Source organism: Eretmochelys imbricata, chromosome 13, assembly GCF_965152235.1.
Source record: "Eretmochelys imbricata isolate rEreImb1 chromosome 13, rEreImb1.hap1, whole genome shotgun sequence".
Lineage (NCBI taxonomy): Eukaryota > Metazoa > Chordata > Testudines > Cheloniidae > Eretmochelys > Eretmochelys imbricata.
The window spans coordinates 19419755-19433838 of record NC_135584.1 but is presented as its reverse complement, the minus strand read 5'-3'; the positions used below and the strand labels follow the sequence as shown (position 1 = coordinate 19433838).

The 14084-nt window shown below is 44.8% G+C and overlaps 1 protein-coding gene across 1 annotated transcript in view; it reads left to right on the top strand.

Annotated features, from left to right (window-relative positions):
• Window positions 1–4826: 4826 nt before the first annotated feature.
• Window positions 4827–14084, top strand: part of JPH2 (junctophilin 2) — a 59315-nt gene continuing 50057 nt past the window's right edge. The window contains exon 1 of the mRNA XM_077832215.1: window positions 4827–5205. Within this exon, the coding sequence (XP_077688341.1) occupies window positions 4827–5205 (379 nt within the window). The remainder of the gene's footprint in view (window positions 5206–14084) is intronic.

The window sequence follows — 14084 nt, the reverse complement described above, 5'->3', positions numbered from 1 at the left end:
AGGGGTATGAACCAGTGTTATCATGTGCTGATGCTTTTACAGTTTTGTGCCTTGTGTGAGAGACAAGAAATAATTTAGGAGAAACCCTTCCGTGCTAAATTCCATTAGCACCTCTGGTTATTAAGAATGTCATCCCTGCTCCATTATCTGCAGCTTGATATGGCTTAATGGCACAGGATAGTCATTGTCTATCAGTGTTATAATCTATCCTAGTGAAGTGGCCTCACAATTAAGACCGAATTGATGACCCCAAACTACCTAGCATTTCTTAATGTCAGAAGTCCTAAATAGGCAGGCTGTGCTGGGTCCATTTTCCCCTTCAACTTCCCTGCATTCAGATAACTTAATAAGATTAGTCACATGTATCTGAATGTGAAGTAACTCCATTTCCTTGTGTGTGGTTGTCTGCTGCAGGAATAGAACTAGAATTGTAAACTCTGAAATTTCATTTTATCCCAAATTGCTCACTCTTTTGGATTTTTTCCTTATATATATATATAATATGCCTGTGTGTGTGTGTGTGTGTATATATATATATATAATGCCAGTACCAACTCATTGCATTGCTCACTTCTAATTCATACAGTAGATATTACATCTGGGGAATGGGAGTAATACCTTTCATAGGGAGGAGGGCCCAGTTACCATTCCACTATTTTGTTTTCTCATGGGAGTCCCATAGACTTAGGGGTAAGGATTTATATTTTGTTTGCCCTGTTTTGCAATACATGAAGTGCAGTGTGGTGGACTTGGTACAGTCAATTACTTTGTCCTGAATTTTACGGAGAGTGAATCCTGGAGTACAAGTCAATATCTAGTAGGGACCCTAAAGGAAAATTGTACAATACTTGGGAATGTACTGTTGATGGTTAGGGAAGGAGAAGCATCCAAACAAGTTGGTAATCCATGTCTGGCCGCTAGATGTCACCTTTACTCCATGTAAAGGTGACATCTTTACTCCCTGACAATATAGACCCACTGGCTGACTGATTCTTACCTTAAACTTTCTAAGTAGTGCATCAGTTCAGTCATTTAGGAGTCCTATAGCCAAGTGGTGCTTAAAATATACATTTGAACATAATTTTCATTACAGTTTTGTTGTGGAACAGTGCTGCAGTTTGTAATAACTTTCATGGTCTTGAACTTGGCCTGTTTTTAAGACATTAACATCATTGGTGGTGATAAACCAGATCAGAGTTTATTATTCCTGTCTTCTAGAACAGCGTGAGATGTACTTGAAGACGCTTCAGTGTTAATATCTCTTCAGTTTTATCACAAGTCTTGCAATATTTTGTTTTAAAGTCCCAGCACCTTGAGTAAAGTGACTACATGAAATTCTCAGTTCTCATTTAAAAAATAAAAATAAAAAAATCTACCCCTCAGAGCAGAGTGAGTTGAGAATGTGACCTGTCCGTACCCTAAGGGCTCAAACCAGAAGATAGTGAAAGATCCCAACACTTAACTATTTTAGAATCTTCTTTTTAAGCCAATCTTATAACTTGAGGTCTAACTCATGATGTTTGAATGCTTGGGGCTGACAGTTCTGCACCTGGCATTTCTGAGCCTCAGATATGATGCTTAGATACTATGGTGATAAGTGCAATATAAGAAACTCTGTAGAATAGAATTTTGTCGCTAGTTCCCTTTTTGTTTGAATGACCTCTCTGAGAACCTGAGTGGCTGGGTAAGGGAAGAACAAGGTTAGCCTAAGTGACTGCTGGGCTTAACTTTGTCGTGCGTGCATGCCCAATGGGTAGGTGTATTTGCATGTGGGGCTGCATTTAGGCACCATGTAGCATGTACTTTTGCAGTTCTAAAAACTGAAGCCCCTAATGATAGCATCAGTTGTAAAGCCCTGTACAACCATGCAATGGGTTGTCTTAATTTTACAGGTGAGACAAGATTTTGCAGCGTGCCTGGACCCATACAACAAATCAGTGGCAGAGCTGGACTTGGAACTTCAGAGTTCCTATCTCAATACTTTACCTCTTACTAGGGGTGCATAATGTGCCAGCAGTAACACAGGTTAGCTCCGTAGCTGCCATTGTTTCCTTTGGGATAAGCACCTGCTCCTAGTAATATGGTGGTCACTAAATAGCACATCATACTTTTATGGCCTTGCTAAGCGTCGTCTTAGAGCCTGGGACAGGTTGAAGGAGGGAAAGATTTTGGATCAGTGGGACGTGCTGGGGAAACGTCCCCCCTCTCTTTCCTGTGTACTCACCAGTCTTGTATTTGAAGGTGGGAGTTATGTGCCCGTACCACAGCATCTGTATGCGGCTCTGTAGTTTAGTTCTGTCTTTTCCAAGCACAATGCAAATAAGCAGTGCTCACGCCACCTACCAGGCAGAGCCACTGCTTGTAAAGCTTTTGGAGTAGCAAACCTGTTGACTGACTATAAAAATAAATAAATAAAAGCAGACCCTAAGGTGAAATACCTCCAGAGATTTGATTTTTTTTTTTTTTAAAAGTAGGTCCTGTGGCCCCTCTGAAGTAGACAGGGAACATTGAAGCAGCCAGCAACCTCTCTTTGGAGATGAATGCATCTTCTGTGCAAACTTGGTCTCAGCTGACCTGGGAAGTGGATTTCAGTGGATGCTTCGCATGCATTTACAGTTGCTTGTTCATTGAGGGCTTGTCTATATTGGAAACATGTAGTGGCTAGCTGAAGCGATTTAAAATTGATCTAAAAATATGCAAACCCTCCCAGTCTAGATCCACCTCAATTGCTTTAAACTTTGCTTAAATCTGTTTAGTTTATTTCTGTAAATTACACATGTAAGCAAAACTGGTTTAAACACATCTACACTAGTGGCTTGAATAAACTAGATTGATTCAATGCAGACCAGGCTTAAGATAAACCTGGCTCATACTACGCATCACAGCATGAAAATGGGAAAGTGCAGTGCTCAATTACACCTGGACTATTGGTGACAAGACCCTGGATTTTCAGCAGGGCAACTGATTCCTCTTGGCAGGAGTGATGGAGATGAGCATGATTTCAAATAATGTTTGTAACTCAAAACCTTTCTTGGGGTTTCACTTTAATGTGTATATTCTTGTCCTCCTCTCGCCCCCCTGTCCTTGATACTGCCTGTGAGTGAATAAATGGGCTTTAATTTAAAATTTTAGTGCTTCATGCAGCATACTTCATCTTATTCCCAAAAGTTTTTGTCACCTAAACACTAAACTGCCTGGTCAATGTGGCCTCTGCCGCATTCATGTAACGGTCAGAAATTTTGGTGAAAGGAATGGTGTTACTAGGGAACAAAGATTTTGCGGATGGGTGAAATTGTCAGGTAACAGACCTGAGCCACGTCCCTGTGGATGGTAAAGGTCCTATTGTGTCCAGCTTAGCACGAGAGGCAGCCGGAAGTCGAGTAAGGCTGACTTCTATCCTAAGGCTTGTGGGATTGGTCTGAGTCTCGATCTTGCTCTCTAACTGTGCTGGAAAGACATAGTGGAGGGAAGTGGATACTTAGAAAGCTGTTATCCTTTCGCTTCAGTGAGCGGGGAAGGCGTGGGAGCAGTTTGCAGATGCATTGGGGGGGGGGGAGACAGCGTTGCCTTAGAAACATTAGCTTTATATGAGCTTTTTGCCTTGGCTGGGTCGTTTCTGCTCCTCATAAGGCTGGAAGCAGGACAGCAGCAGCTGGGAACTCAGAACTGACTTTGGGGGGGACATCTTGGCCCTTTGCCATTCACCCTTTGCTCCCCCACCTCTGGTCCTAGCCATTGTTGTGGAATGACTGTGTTCTGAGAGCAGACCCCCAGTCATCCGTCCACTTCCTGCCTCTGGTTTCCCCCCACTCTCCCCTCCGCTCCTTCCCCCATCAGGAAATATGCCCCAGCCACTGAGCAGATCTCTGTGCAATGGAGGAAAAATGCCAAAGTAACTGAGCAGGAGAAGCTCTCCCCCCTCACACGCACACCTCCCCTAGCTGCTTCCCAGGGTCTATTTTTAAGCAGGCACTTACTTACTTTCCCAGCTTCTCCCCTCCCCTCGTCTTTTCTGGATTCCTGCCCAGGCAGGGGGGTGTCTCGTTCCTCCTTCATAAAAGGCCCCTGGAGCAGGGGCTGGGCCTGTGGGGGTTTATTTTGGGAGCAGCTCCTGGGATCCGATGGCCTTGTTAGGGCAGCGCTGACCTTTCTACTGCAGGAGGAGGAGAGAGGGAAGAGGGAAGGGGCAGCAGAGGAGAGAGAGACACACACATAATGGGACTCTGAGGAGGGAGGGACTCTGCAGGCAGCCGGAGCAGCAGCAGGAGCCGGGGGGCGGGTATGATCAAGAAAGGGGGACCCCCCCAGAGAAGCCCGGGGCCCCCCCGCCCTTTCCTGGAGAGCCTCTTAAAGGGGCCAGACGCTTCCCCAATGCACCGTCAGGGCAATGCAAAGGCTGCAGAGATATGAGTCAGGTCTTGCAACTGAGTTTTATCCCTCCCCTCCCAATCTGCCTCAGTCCCACAGCATGGCCCTTACTTGATTGTCCGGTCCCCTAGGTGGCAGGTGGGTGCTGGGTTGCAGAGAGGTCCCGGTGGTGTTCACGGTGCAATTTGCAGTGTCCTCGCCCCCGATCCTTCTCCAAGACAGGATCCCTTCCCAAATCCCTCCCTCCCTCTGTCCTCTGGCTGGGCAGGACAAGGCAATCATCTCCTTGGGTCAGCACCTTGCTTTGAGCATTTTTAATTTGGAAATGTGGCAACATTTTAAACTCCCCAAACTTTTGCTTATGAAAAACAGTCCAGCTAAGTAGGAAGGAAAGAGAAAGAAAGAGAGGAACGAAGGAGCAAAGTGGAGATCCTGGCTTGCTGAGCTTGGATGGCACCATGAGTGGAGGAAGGTTTGATTTTGATGATGGAGGAGCATATTGTGGGGGCTGGGAAGGGGGGAAAGCCCATGGCCATGGCATCTGCACTGGTCCCAAGGGCCAAGGGGAGTACTCAGGCTCGTGGAACTATGGTTTTGAAGTGGTGGGCATATACACGTGGCCCAGTGGCAACACCTATGAAGGCTACTGGTCTCAAGGCAAGAGGCACGGTTTGGGGATCGAGACTAAAGGACGGTGGCTTTACAAAGGCGAATGGACCCATGGCTTTAAGGGACGGTATGGGACAAGGCAGAGCATGAGCAGTGGAGCAAAGTATGAAGGCACCTGGAATAATGGGCTGCAGGATGGTTATGGCACCGAGACTTACGCAGATGGAGGTAAGGGTGACACCGGAGGGGCCAGTTGGGGTCAGGTCAGTGAGCAACATGATGTTTGACCTGTAAATCCAGAGGCTGTAAATCATCCTAGGAGCGAGGGAGTTCAATTCAGATCACCAACAGCAAAAGCTGGGGCAGAGAAATCAAGGCACTTTACTCGAACATTCTACCTCCACCATATAGTTTTATACATTTCTGTGTGTGAGCGAGCTTTGTGTGTGACACCTTTTTATCTACTCGCAGTTAGGTCCTAATTTCTGCAGTCTGGCTGCCCCTTGGAAAATTGCAACATTCAGTAATCTACATACATTTCCTTTTCCGTACACCAGAAAAGTGAGAGAGACCTCAAATAATTGTAAAGCTTCTGCATGACTATGCTTTCTATGTGAAAAACATCCTCAAATGTCTTGATTATAGATGTTTCCTCCAAACTTTATTTTCTATAGCGTGAGGCTAGTGAAAGACTGGATTATATTATGGGACGTCTGATTGAAGAATTTTGGGCCCATGGCTACAGCAAATTATAAAGTGACAAGAATTAATTCTCATTGGGCAAAGAAAGTTGTGCTTGTTTTTGTCTTATACATCACTGTATAATCTACAGCATTTTAATGCTCTGTGTCTATTTACTAAATACCAAATTGCATGAATGCACTGAACTTGTGTATGACTAAAACTCAACCCGAATGTTTATCAAAGCTGTCTGGAGAATTGAGTCACCTATCTTCCACTAGTATAAATCCCCTAGACTTCTTTGAAAAATCTCAGCCCATGTTCATGCACAAAGGCACTCAGTATACAAGTATTTGTCAGACATTTTGCAAATGCTCTGAACGGTAAAGAAAAAATTTAATTAGACAAGGTGGGAAGCGTCTGAAACTAATAAATAATTGTAATGCAACATCACAGGAATCCTGTGCAAATAATTCTGCAACTCTTCAATAGTGTAACAGTGCGTGCTGCCATGTTTTGTATGGCTAATCAAGAGGGTGATTTGCGGGGAAGGGAGTATTCGCGGATATATTCCTGAGGATTGCACTTTATTATTATTCAGGACCCCCAATGCCAATTATTTACAAAGAAAAATAATTTGAGAAATGTATCTCTTCATGATAAAAAAGCATATCACATTTACAGCGTTTCTCAACTGCAGCCACAGCCTCCTGGGTGTTGACTGGGGGAGCGGCAAAGCAGCAATCCCTCCCCCAGTGTCGACAGCAGGTGCTGGTCCATGCCCCCTTCTGAAGCCACAACCACTGTAGGATCAGGTAACCTGTGTGAGTTCTCCATCTTCCCAGGGTGATGCTGGTTGAGCTTCAGCCCTGGCGTGGTGGGTGGTAGTCTCTGGTCGTGCGGCATAAGACTCCGGCCCCCAGCCGCAGGGCTTCGGGTTCCGGACCCAGAGATCCGGTCCCAGGCTCACCCCCCACATGTCACTGTGGCCTCTCCTGCCTCTTCCAGTCTCCAGCCATGCAGCGGGACCCCAGGTTCCGGGCTCACTCCCGCCCTCCATTGCCCCAACCCCTGCTGCCACCTCAAGCCCCCACATCACCCCTGGTCTCCCTCCCCACCTTCCCATTCTGGGCTTAATTTGTCGCCCAGCTTGCTGGGGCTAAGTAAGTCTGCTGTGAAAATACTATTTACAAATATTACTTTTCACAGTAGCAGACTTACTAGCTAGCTAGTCTAAAAAAAAAAAAAAAATCAACCAAAAAGCAAAACATGCGAAGCACCTTATTTGAGTTTCTATTCTGTTTCAGTCCAGTAAAGACTAGAGACAAGTGTCTATTATTTTTATTATTGAGTCTGCAAAAAACCCTACATAAATAAATTACAATTATTTGGACACATAAATGTGCATATTTATTTGTTTTTCCTAAAGTTAATTAAGCATTTTAGGAAAATTTGTCAGAGTGGCCACCAGCAAGAGTTTTGTTGGTGAGAAAAAAATTTTGTTGTGAGAACCCCTTCAAATAATAGGAGAGTTCAAGCTACGGTATTGGCTTTCCGGGGGCTTTGCTTTAATGTGCCCTTATTCAGCAAGTTACTTAAGCACATGCCTAACTTTAAGCAAGTGCTGAGGTTCTTACACTTATGGCACATGAAGTTGCAGTTAAAGTTGCAGATTAGAGATGACCAATTTCATTTGTCCAGTTCTTTAAACTTCATTCTTCTTCTATCTTCAGGCTGTGTGATTTGTTAAATAGTCCAAAGCAGTTTACTATACCGTGATAATAGAGGATAGGGGCTAAACTATGTGTTTGTAATGAATGGAACGATTGACATGAGGATCTTGAGGTCATTTGTAAGGTATGTATAAGTTTAGTGTTATGACACACTCAAACAGCTGTTATCCAGCTAATATCTTTCATTTCTATAACACCTTTAATTCTGAAGGATGTCAAACTGTCTTAAAGCATATGCAGCGGTTGCTTCATCCACCAGTAAAATGCAGCTACCTTTGGGATGTGATGGTGCAGATATTCAATAGCACACATTAGCACTACAGAAAAGGGACATCTGGGCAGGCAAAATATTGGCACAAAAATTGGAGTTTAACTGCCCCAGGGTGAACACTTCCCCACTCCTGCCCCCAAAACAAAACAAAAATCCACCACTATAGTGGTTTCCTCTGCCATGAGTCAGAACTTGAATGTTGTGTGTCATCTAAACTGTGGCCCCTCTGTTGGCAATAGTGCTCACTTTTACTCCTGGGGGAGTTCTGAGCCAAAAAATTAATTCTGAGCACAATATTTTAAAATTCTGCATATTTTATTTGTCAAAATAACACAATGTAATCACGCCAGTTTCAATTATTTTGGTTATTTATTTCAAAATACCTGTCAGCAAGTATGTCTGTAACAGTACAGACAACAAAAAAGATTCAGGAAATGTTTTTTGACAAATAGATCCCTTACTGGGCATATTAATACAGAACTTTGGGTAATAATTCATGTATACTACAATACAGAAATGGATTTCCCCTCAGAAGCAGTTCAAAGGCTTGGGGGAGTCAGGGGTAATGGAGGAGCGGAGGGAGAGGCAAGTAATTGCTGGGAAGGATTCTGGGAGTGAACCTGGAGGGTTGTTGGGTGTGGGTGGGAGAAGTGTGGAACAGGGTTTTTTTGGGGAGGGGAGGGAGGCAAAGGGATTGTTAGGGAGTTGGTGGGGAGCCTCTCCCATGCAGATCCTGGCTGACCCCCTAGCGTCTCCCATTCAGTCAGGCACATCTGCTCCTATCCCTGCATCCCCACTCAGCCACCTCCTCCTCCCTGTCCCCATGTGGTCCTGTACCCCCACGCCTATTCAACCCTGGGGTCAATGCTATCACCCCATTAGCTCTTGTGTCCCCACACCAGTCTCCCCCCAGTAGCCCTTCTGAACCCCAGTCTGTGTGACTCCCCAGGATCCCTGTGCAACCCATTCTGCCCATTCCCCCCATATCTGTGCCTCCTCACCTGGGCCCATGGGCAGGGTGCTTTGAGGCACACAGCCTCCGACCCCTCCCTCTCTGTAGCTGGCTGCTCCAGACCTGAGCCAATTGCCCTCTCTTCTGGTGCCACAGCAGCCCCTGGTAAATGAAAGGTGTAATTGCAGTGCCTCCCCAGCAGAATCCATTTTCTGCGGTGAAAAGACCTGCGGGGGACATGAATTCTGTGTGTGCACAGTAGCACAGAATTTCCCCAGGCGTAGTGTCACTTACACTCATTGGGTCTGGTTCAACATTAAAGCAGAACCCAGACTCATTAGGGACCATGCTACCTAATGTATTGTAACACATTAGAACATGTATGTTTGGGTTTTTTTAAATGTGGTTAACTCAAAGCCTCATGATATAGTTCTGTTGATAAAGTGTGCGACTGGAGCCCTTTAAGAGAATAGTGCATTATAGGTAAAGGAGAAGGTGATCTAGGATTGGGAATGCCCCGTGTGTGAATGAGGTAAGCACGTTAGAGGATTGTGTAAATGATTGCTTGAGCTTCAGTCTCTGACCTTATTTGCAAACCCCATTATTTTTTGTGCAAGAAAGACATGGGGGGTGTCTGGAGGGGCTCTGGGTGTTTGTTTGATCATACTAAACCACACAGAAGAAGCTGTAATGTAAACATCTGGTCTTCAATCCCTGTTTTGCAATACAATGATTGTATAACTTTTAAAAATGTCTTGTGTTCAAGCTGTGGCCTGAAAACAGTGTTAAATAGTGCAGGACTGTTTTTGGGGAGCTGGGAGAAAGCACTGGTGTAAATTCATCTCAGGGGGAAACAATTAAATTCAGTTGTCATAAGACCAGGGGGAGAGGTGAAAAGAAACAATGAGGCGAGTTTCAGGTGAGCTGTGAAATGAGCTGAAGACTCAAGTGAGGTGAAGAGGTACAGAAAGGCTGTTGCAGCTGATAGGAGCTGCAGAGAAGAAGGTTCTTGCACCAACAGTGGCGAAATAGTGCTCTTAGAGAAGTGATGGGAGGAGGCTGGAGAAGGAAAGAGAGAAGGTCCATGGGTTGGCCAAGGTGAGTCTGTGCAGAGTTTTAAAAACAGAGAAGGCAATTTTCTGGAACCTGGAAAGGGAACCAAGGAGAGGAGTGATGAAGCCATGCTTGTTTGTGTGTACCAGATGGTGAGCAGCAGCGGGACTGTGCATATTCTGGAGTCTGAGCACCTGAGCCATGCAGAAGCCATCAAAGAGGGAATTAGCAGCAATAATCAAGCTGAGAGGGGACTGAAGCTTAGAGGAGGATTTCTGTAGAGCTGGAGCTGAGGCAGTAACCATGATTTTTCTGCTAGTTCTGCCTATTGCCAAGTGCAGACAACAGATAGCAAATGTATATGGAATTCTTCACACTTCCTACTGATTCTGAGCTGCAGTCCTCAGAGACAGCTAAGGGACTTGGAAGTTTGGGCAAAACTCAGCCCTAGTGTAACTTCATTGACCCCAAAATAACAATAACAGGGCTTATAAAGTACAGTTGCTCCATACATCTTAAAGTGCTTTACAAAGAAAGCAGCACCATTTAACTGAGGATAAGTGATTCACCCAGGGTCATGCAGCAAGTCAGTAGCAGAGGTGGGAACAGACTCCCAGTCTCCCAATTCAGGGTCCAATTTCCTGTCCACTAGCCCATGTTGTCTTTCCAGTGGAGCTTTACCAAGGCTGAATTTGGCCCTAACATTGATGCTTTTTAGTTATGCACTGTCTTAAATCAAACCTCCCTCAGGTGACTTTTGTTCTAACAGCAAGCACTAAGTTTTCATTAGTTTGTTTTACTTGTGTGTCTATTTAATCTGTCTGTCCATGACACTAAGTACTTCCAATATGTCCATCATCATGGTATCTGTGCATGAAACTTTACGACTGTAAGAATTAAGGATACTATTTTGGCTGTTGCCAGTAAGCTGGCAAGTAAGCTCTTTAAAACTACAGTGAGAGTTTTTTTAACTTGCACCTTATGCCCAGCGTGGAAAGGGAAGAGGGTGGTGTTTCCTGAAGAATGGACCCTGGTTCATGAAGTGAGAGACACTATGTGACACTCAAATTTCAGCACTGGCCTTTGAGCCCATTCAATGACCTGTGGATCATCCTGTCTCTGTACTAAATTGACCACAGCTACTTATGGAAGGTGTGATATATTATCTGACCTAAGCAGAGGGCACACACAATCCATTTGTGAATCAGAGTGATTGAGACTGAGGTCTTTAGAGACAATGATTAATCTACTCTGCAACTTGATCCTTCCCATCTTGTGTGTATATAAATAGAAAGGGTCAGCTCCATTTAGGAGCAGATCCAGAAATCTCTAGAAATCACAGCAAAAACACAGAAACCAGCCAGACTCCCATATGTGTCTAACAGGTGTTACTAAGAGCCAGGTATGGTATCTTTTGGGTAAGACAGGAGGGGGGCATTTCATAGGATTTCTTGTCATTAAAAAACAGCAAAGCTTTCCACTGATGATGACATAAAGGGGCATTTTTGGCTTTTTGTTGTTTTTCTTTCCAATCTATACATCTCCCCATCCACCCTGTTACTTCATCTATCAGCCCTCTGCCCTGGCCCTGCTAACGATTGAGTGACTCTGCAAATTAACATTTTGGCCTTTCACCTCTGCCGATCTGTGTGTTCCAGCTTTGACTCAAGTCGTGGGGGAAAGCGAGGCTGTGGTCCATCCTAGTCCTAAATACAGGGTTTTCCACATCACAAAACACACTGCATGTTAGCTGAGATTTTGGGGCCCAGGGCTGCAGTAGCTGGGGTAGCTGTGGGTCAGGGTGGTTCTGTGTGGGGCTCACGACTGGAGTAGCAGGAGTTACTGTATGTCAGGGCTAAGATGCATTGGTGAAGCTCTGCTGGTGGAGACTTCAGTAGCTGTCCACACCAGCTCTCATTCTGGCCAGTACCCTTATTTAGGTTCACAAGCTGTTAAGAAGAACTAAAGAAAATATGATTCTGTTTACCCACTCCCACTTGCCTCTGTACATTCCTTTCCCTGCTTTGCATCATTGGGCTTGTCCTGATGGGCCTTGGCAGGAGAGGGCCGTTGCTTTCTCTCCAGCTCAGTGTTGAGTGGGTGTTTTTAGCCAGGCTGGACAGAACACAGCTGTGTGTCTCCTTTAATTGCCCCTCTCCTGCGGCCACCCTTGGTCCTGTGAACAGTTGTATTTCTCAAGGGAGTAGTGGAGAGAGGAATGCCCATTCTGTGCTGTGGAATGAGACAAACCACATTCACACAAATGGGTGTGAATTATCCTAGCTCTGTGGATCTGAGGAAAGAGGCCAGGCTGACTGCATCAGCCTTTATTCAGATGTAATTTCCAGCTCAGGTCTCTATTCCTTTCCCCTCTGCCCCTGAAGAATCTACTGTTCCAACTCTGGACAATTTTTCATACCAAGAAGATTGTGCCATTAAGCAGAATTTTTCAAAACTGCTTTGAAGACTTTTAGGGTTTTTTGAGCTGTTGCTGGCTCTAAATCCCTGGTTACCAGCACCAAGCTTCTGACTTTAATGAGATTACTCAAGGCTTTTGCCCCATCAGGGACAAGAGTCACATTTTCAGGGGTCTCCAAACTGCTGCAGTTTTCTTCTATTGCCTCTGATTTGGGGGGAAAGCAACTGGGAGATTTCAGAGGCTGGGACCTGTTGTTGTGACCATAAAAAAAAAAAAAGTGTATTTGATTATTTTTTTGCAAGGTGAAGGAAGAGGAGAGGAAGTTTTCCCATTAAAATGTCTAACCTGGTCGGCTCAACCTGAGCCCAGGCAGGGGGGTCATATTGTGATTTCCTCGGAGGAAAGCTGTTGCTGTGGGGAGTGCAGACATATTGCTATTTCTGAATGTGGATGTTCACTAAAGCTGGCCAGAATAGGGGGAAAATATCTAGGAAAAAATGTACACACATTTTCCGCACCCCCACCTCCAACCCACCCATATTTGGAGTTAATTTTTTAAACTTTTTAAAAGTCTGCAACCAGCTTTGATCTTCACAAAGTGGAAGATGGCAGATTTGCACATGGTTCTAATCCCACATATATTAATGATGCAGAATAAATAGTTACACATTTCCATTTTACAGCTCCTTTTATCCAGGGAATTTAAAAGGCTTTACGCATACTAATTAGCTAAGGGCTTGGCTCTGTACAAATTTGCTGCAATTTAGTGCAAAGTATGTTTTTAAACCAATTTAGTTAAACCAGGACAAAACCCTGTCTGCACACTCTGCACATGTCTACACTAGGAAAATAAAAGATGGGTGCATTTTTAACCCAGAGTAGCTTATATGTGTTAAAATCCTAATGTTGACAAGGCAGTTGTAGTTCTGGCACATTAGCTTGTCAGCTTAAACCCTAAAGAGGAGCCCCACTAACATATGTTAAAACTATACTTATCTTGTCTACACTAAGATTTTTCCATGCTGGTTATCATGGGTTCAAATTACAAACTTTTCCCCCCTAGTTCAGACATTGCCTCTTTTTTAGGGCTTGTCTTCACTATAGTTTTATACCCTGTTAATTGATTGCCAGGCTCCAGGTGTTTGTGGCTTTTACCATAGGCTGACCCTAACGTTAGCCTGGAACACACATTTGGCGAATACCCAGACTGGCCTTTACATAGGTGTTAGGTAGGTCCATGTTGGCTTTGTCTTCACAGACACAAAGGTGGTTATTTACAGCTAGGTAAGTAACAAGGTCGCTAGGTGACTCAGTGCTGTATCCCTTTCACCCCTACTCGTGGTTGACCGCATCTCCTTTTCTGTGTGCCCTGGGCTAACTGCTGGGCATCCTCCTCCTATGACATTGCTTTTATGCCACTGTAATTCCATTAAATAGAAAAGGAGTACTTGTGGCACCTTAGAGACTAACAAATTTATTAGAGCATAAGCTTTCGTGAGCTACAGCTCACTTCATCGGATGCACCATTCCATTGACTACAATGAAATCACTAGTGTAAATGCGAGGAGAATTGTGTCTCTGAGCAGGTTAGTGAGCTGTGAGTAAAGGTTGACACTAACATTGATTCCATCTGGTCAACACCCCCGCCCCTGGCTTTTTCCTTGCCCCTCCTTGCTCCCTTTGCACTGATCGGGGATCTTGCTAGGAGGGGGCTAGGGGCATCCCTATCTCCTTGACTGTTTCCATATGCTGTCCTTTGCTGTGTGACAGGCAGGCTGGTGCAGGAATAAGTTGTCTTTCTGCTGCTCACTGACTTCATTATTCAGTGCTACACAGCGGTGGCCACCTCAGGCTTTCTAACTCCTCTCAGCAGCTGCCCAGCCAGGCCCTGGAGTTTGTTTTATGGCTTTTGCTGGGTAAGAGGGTGAAAGCTCTGAGAGAGGCTATAAATCATGGCTTGGGAAGTGACATGGAAAAACACAAAGCTGAGTCCGGGCA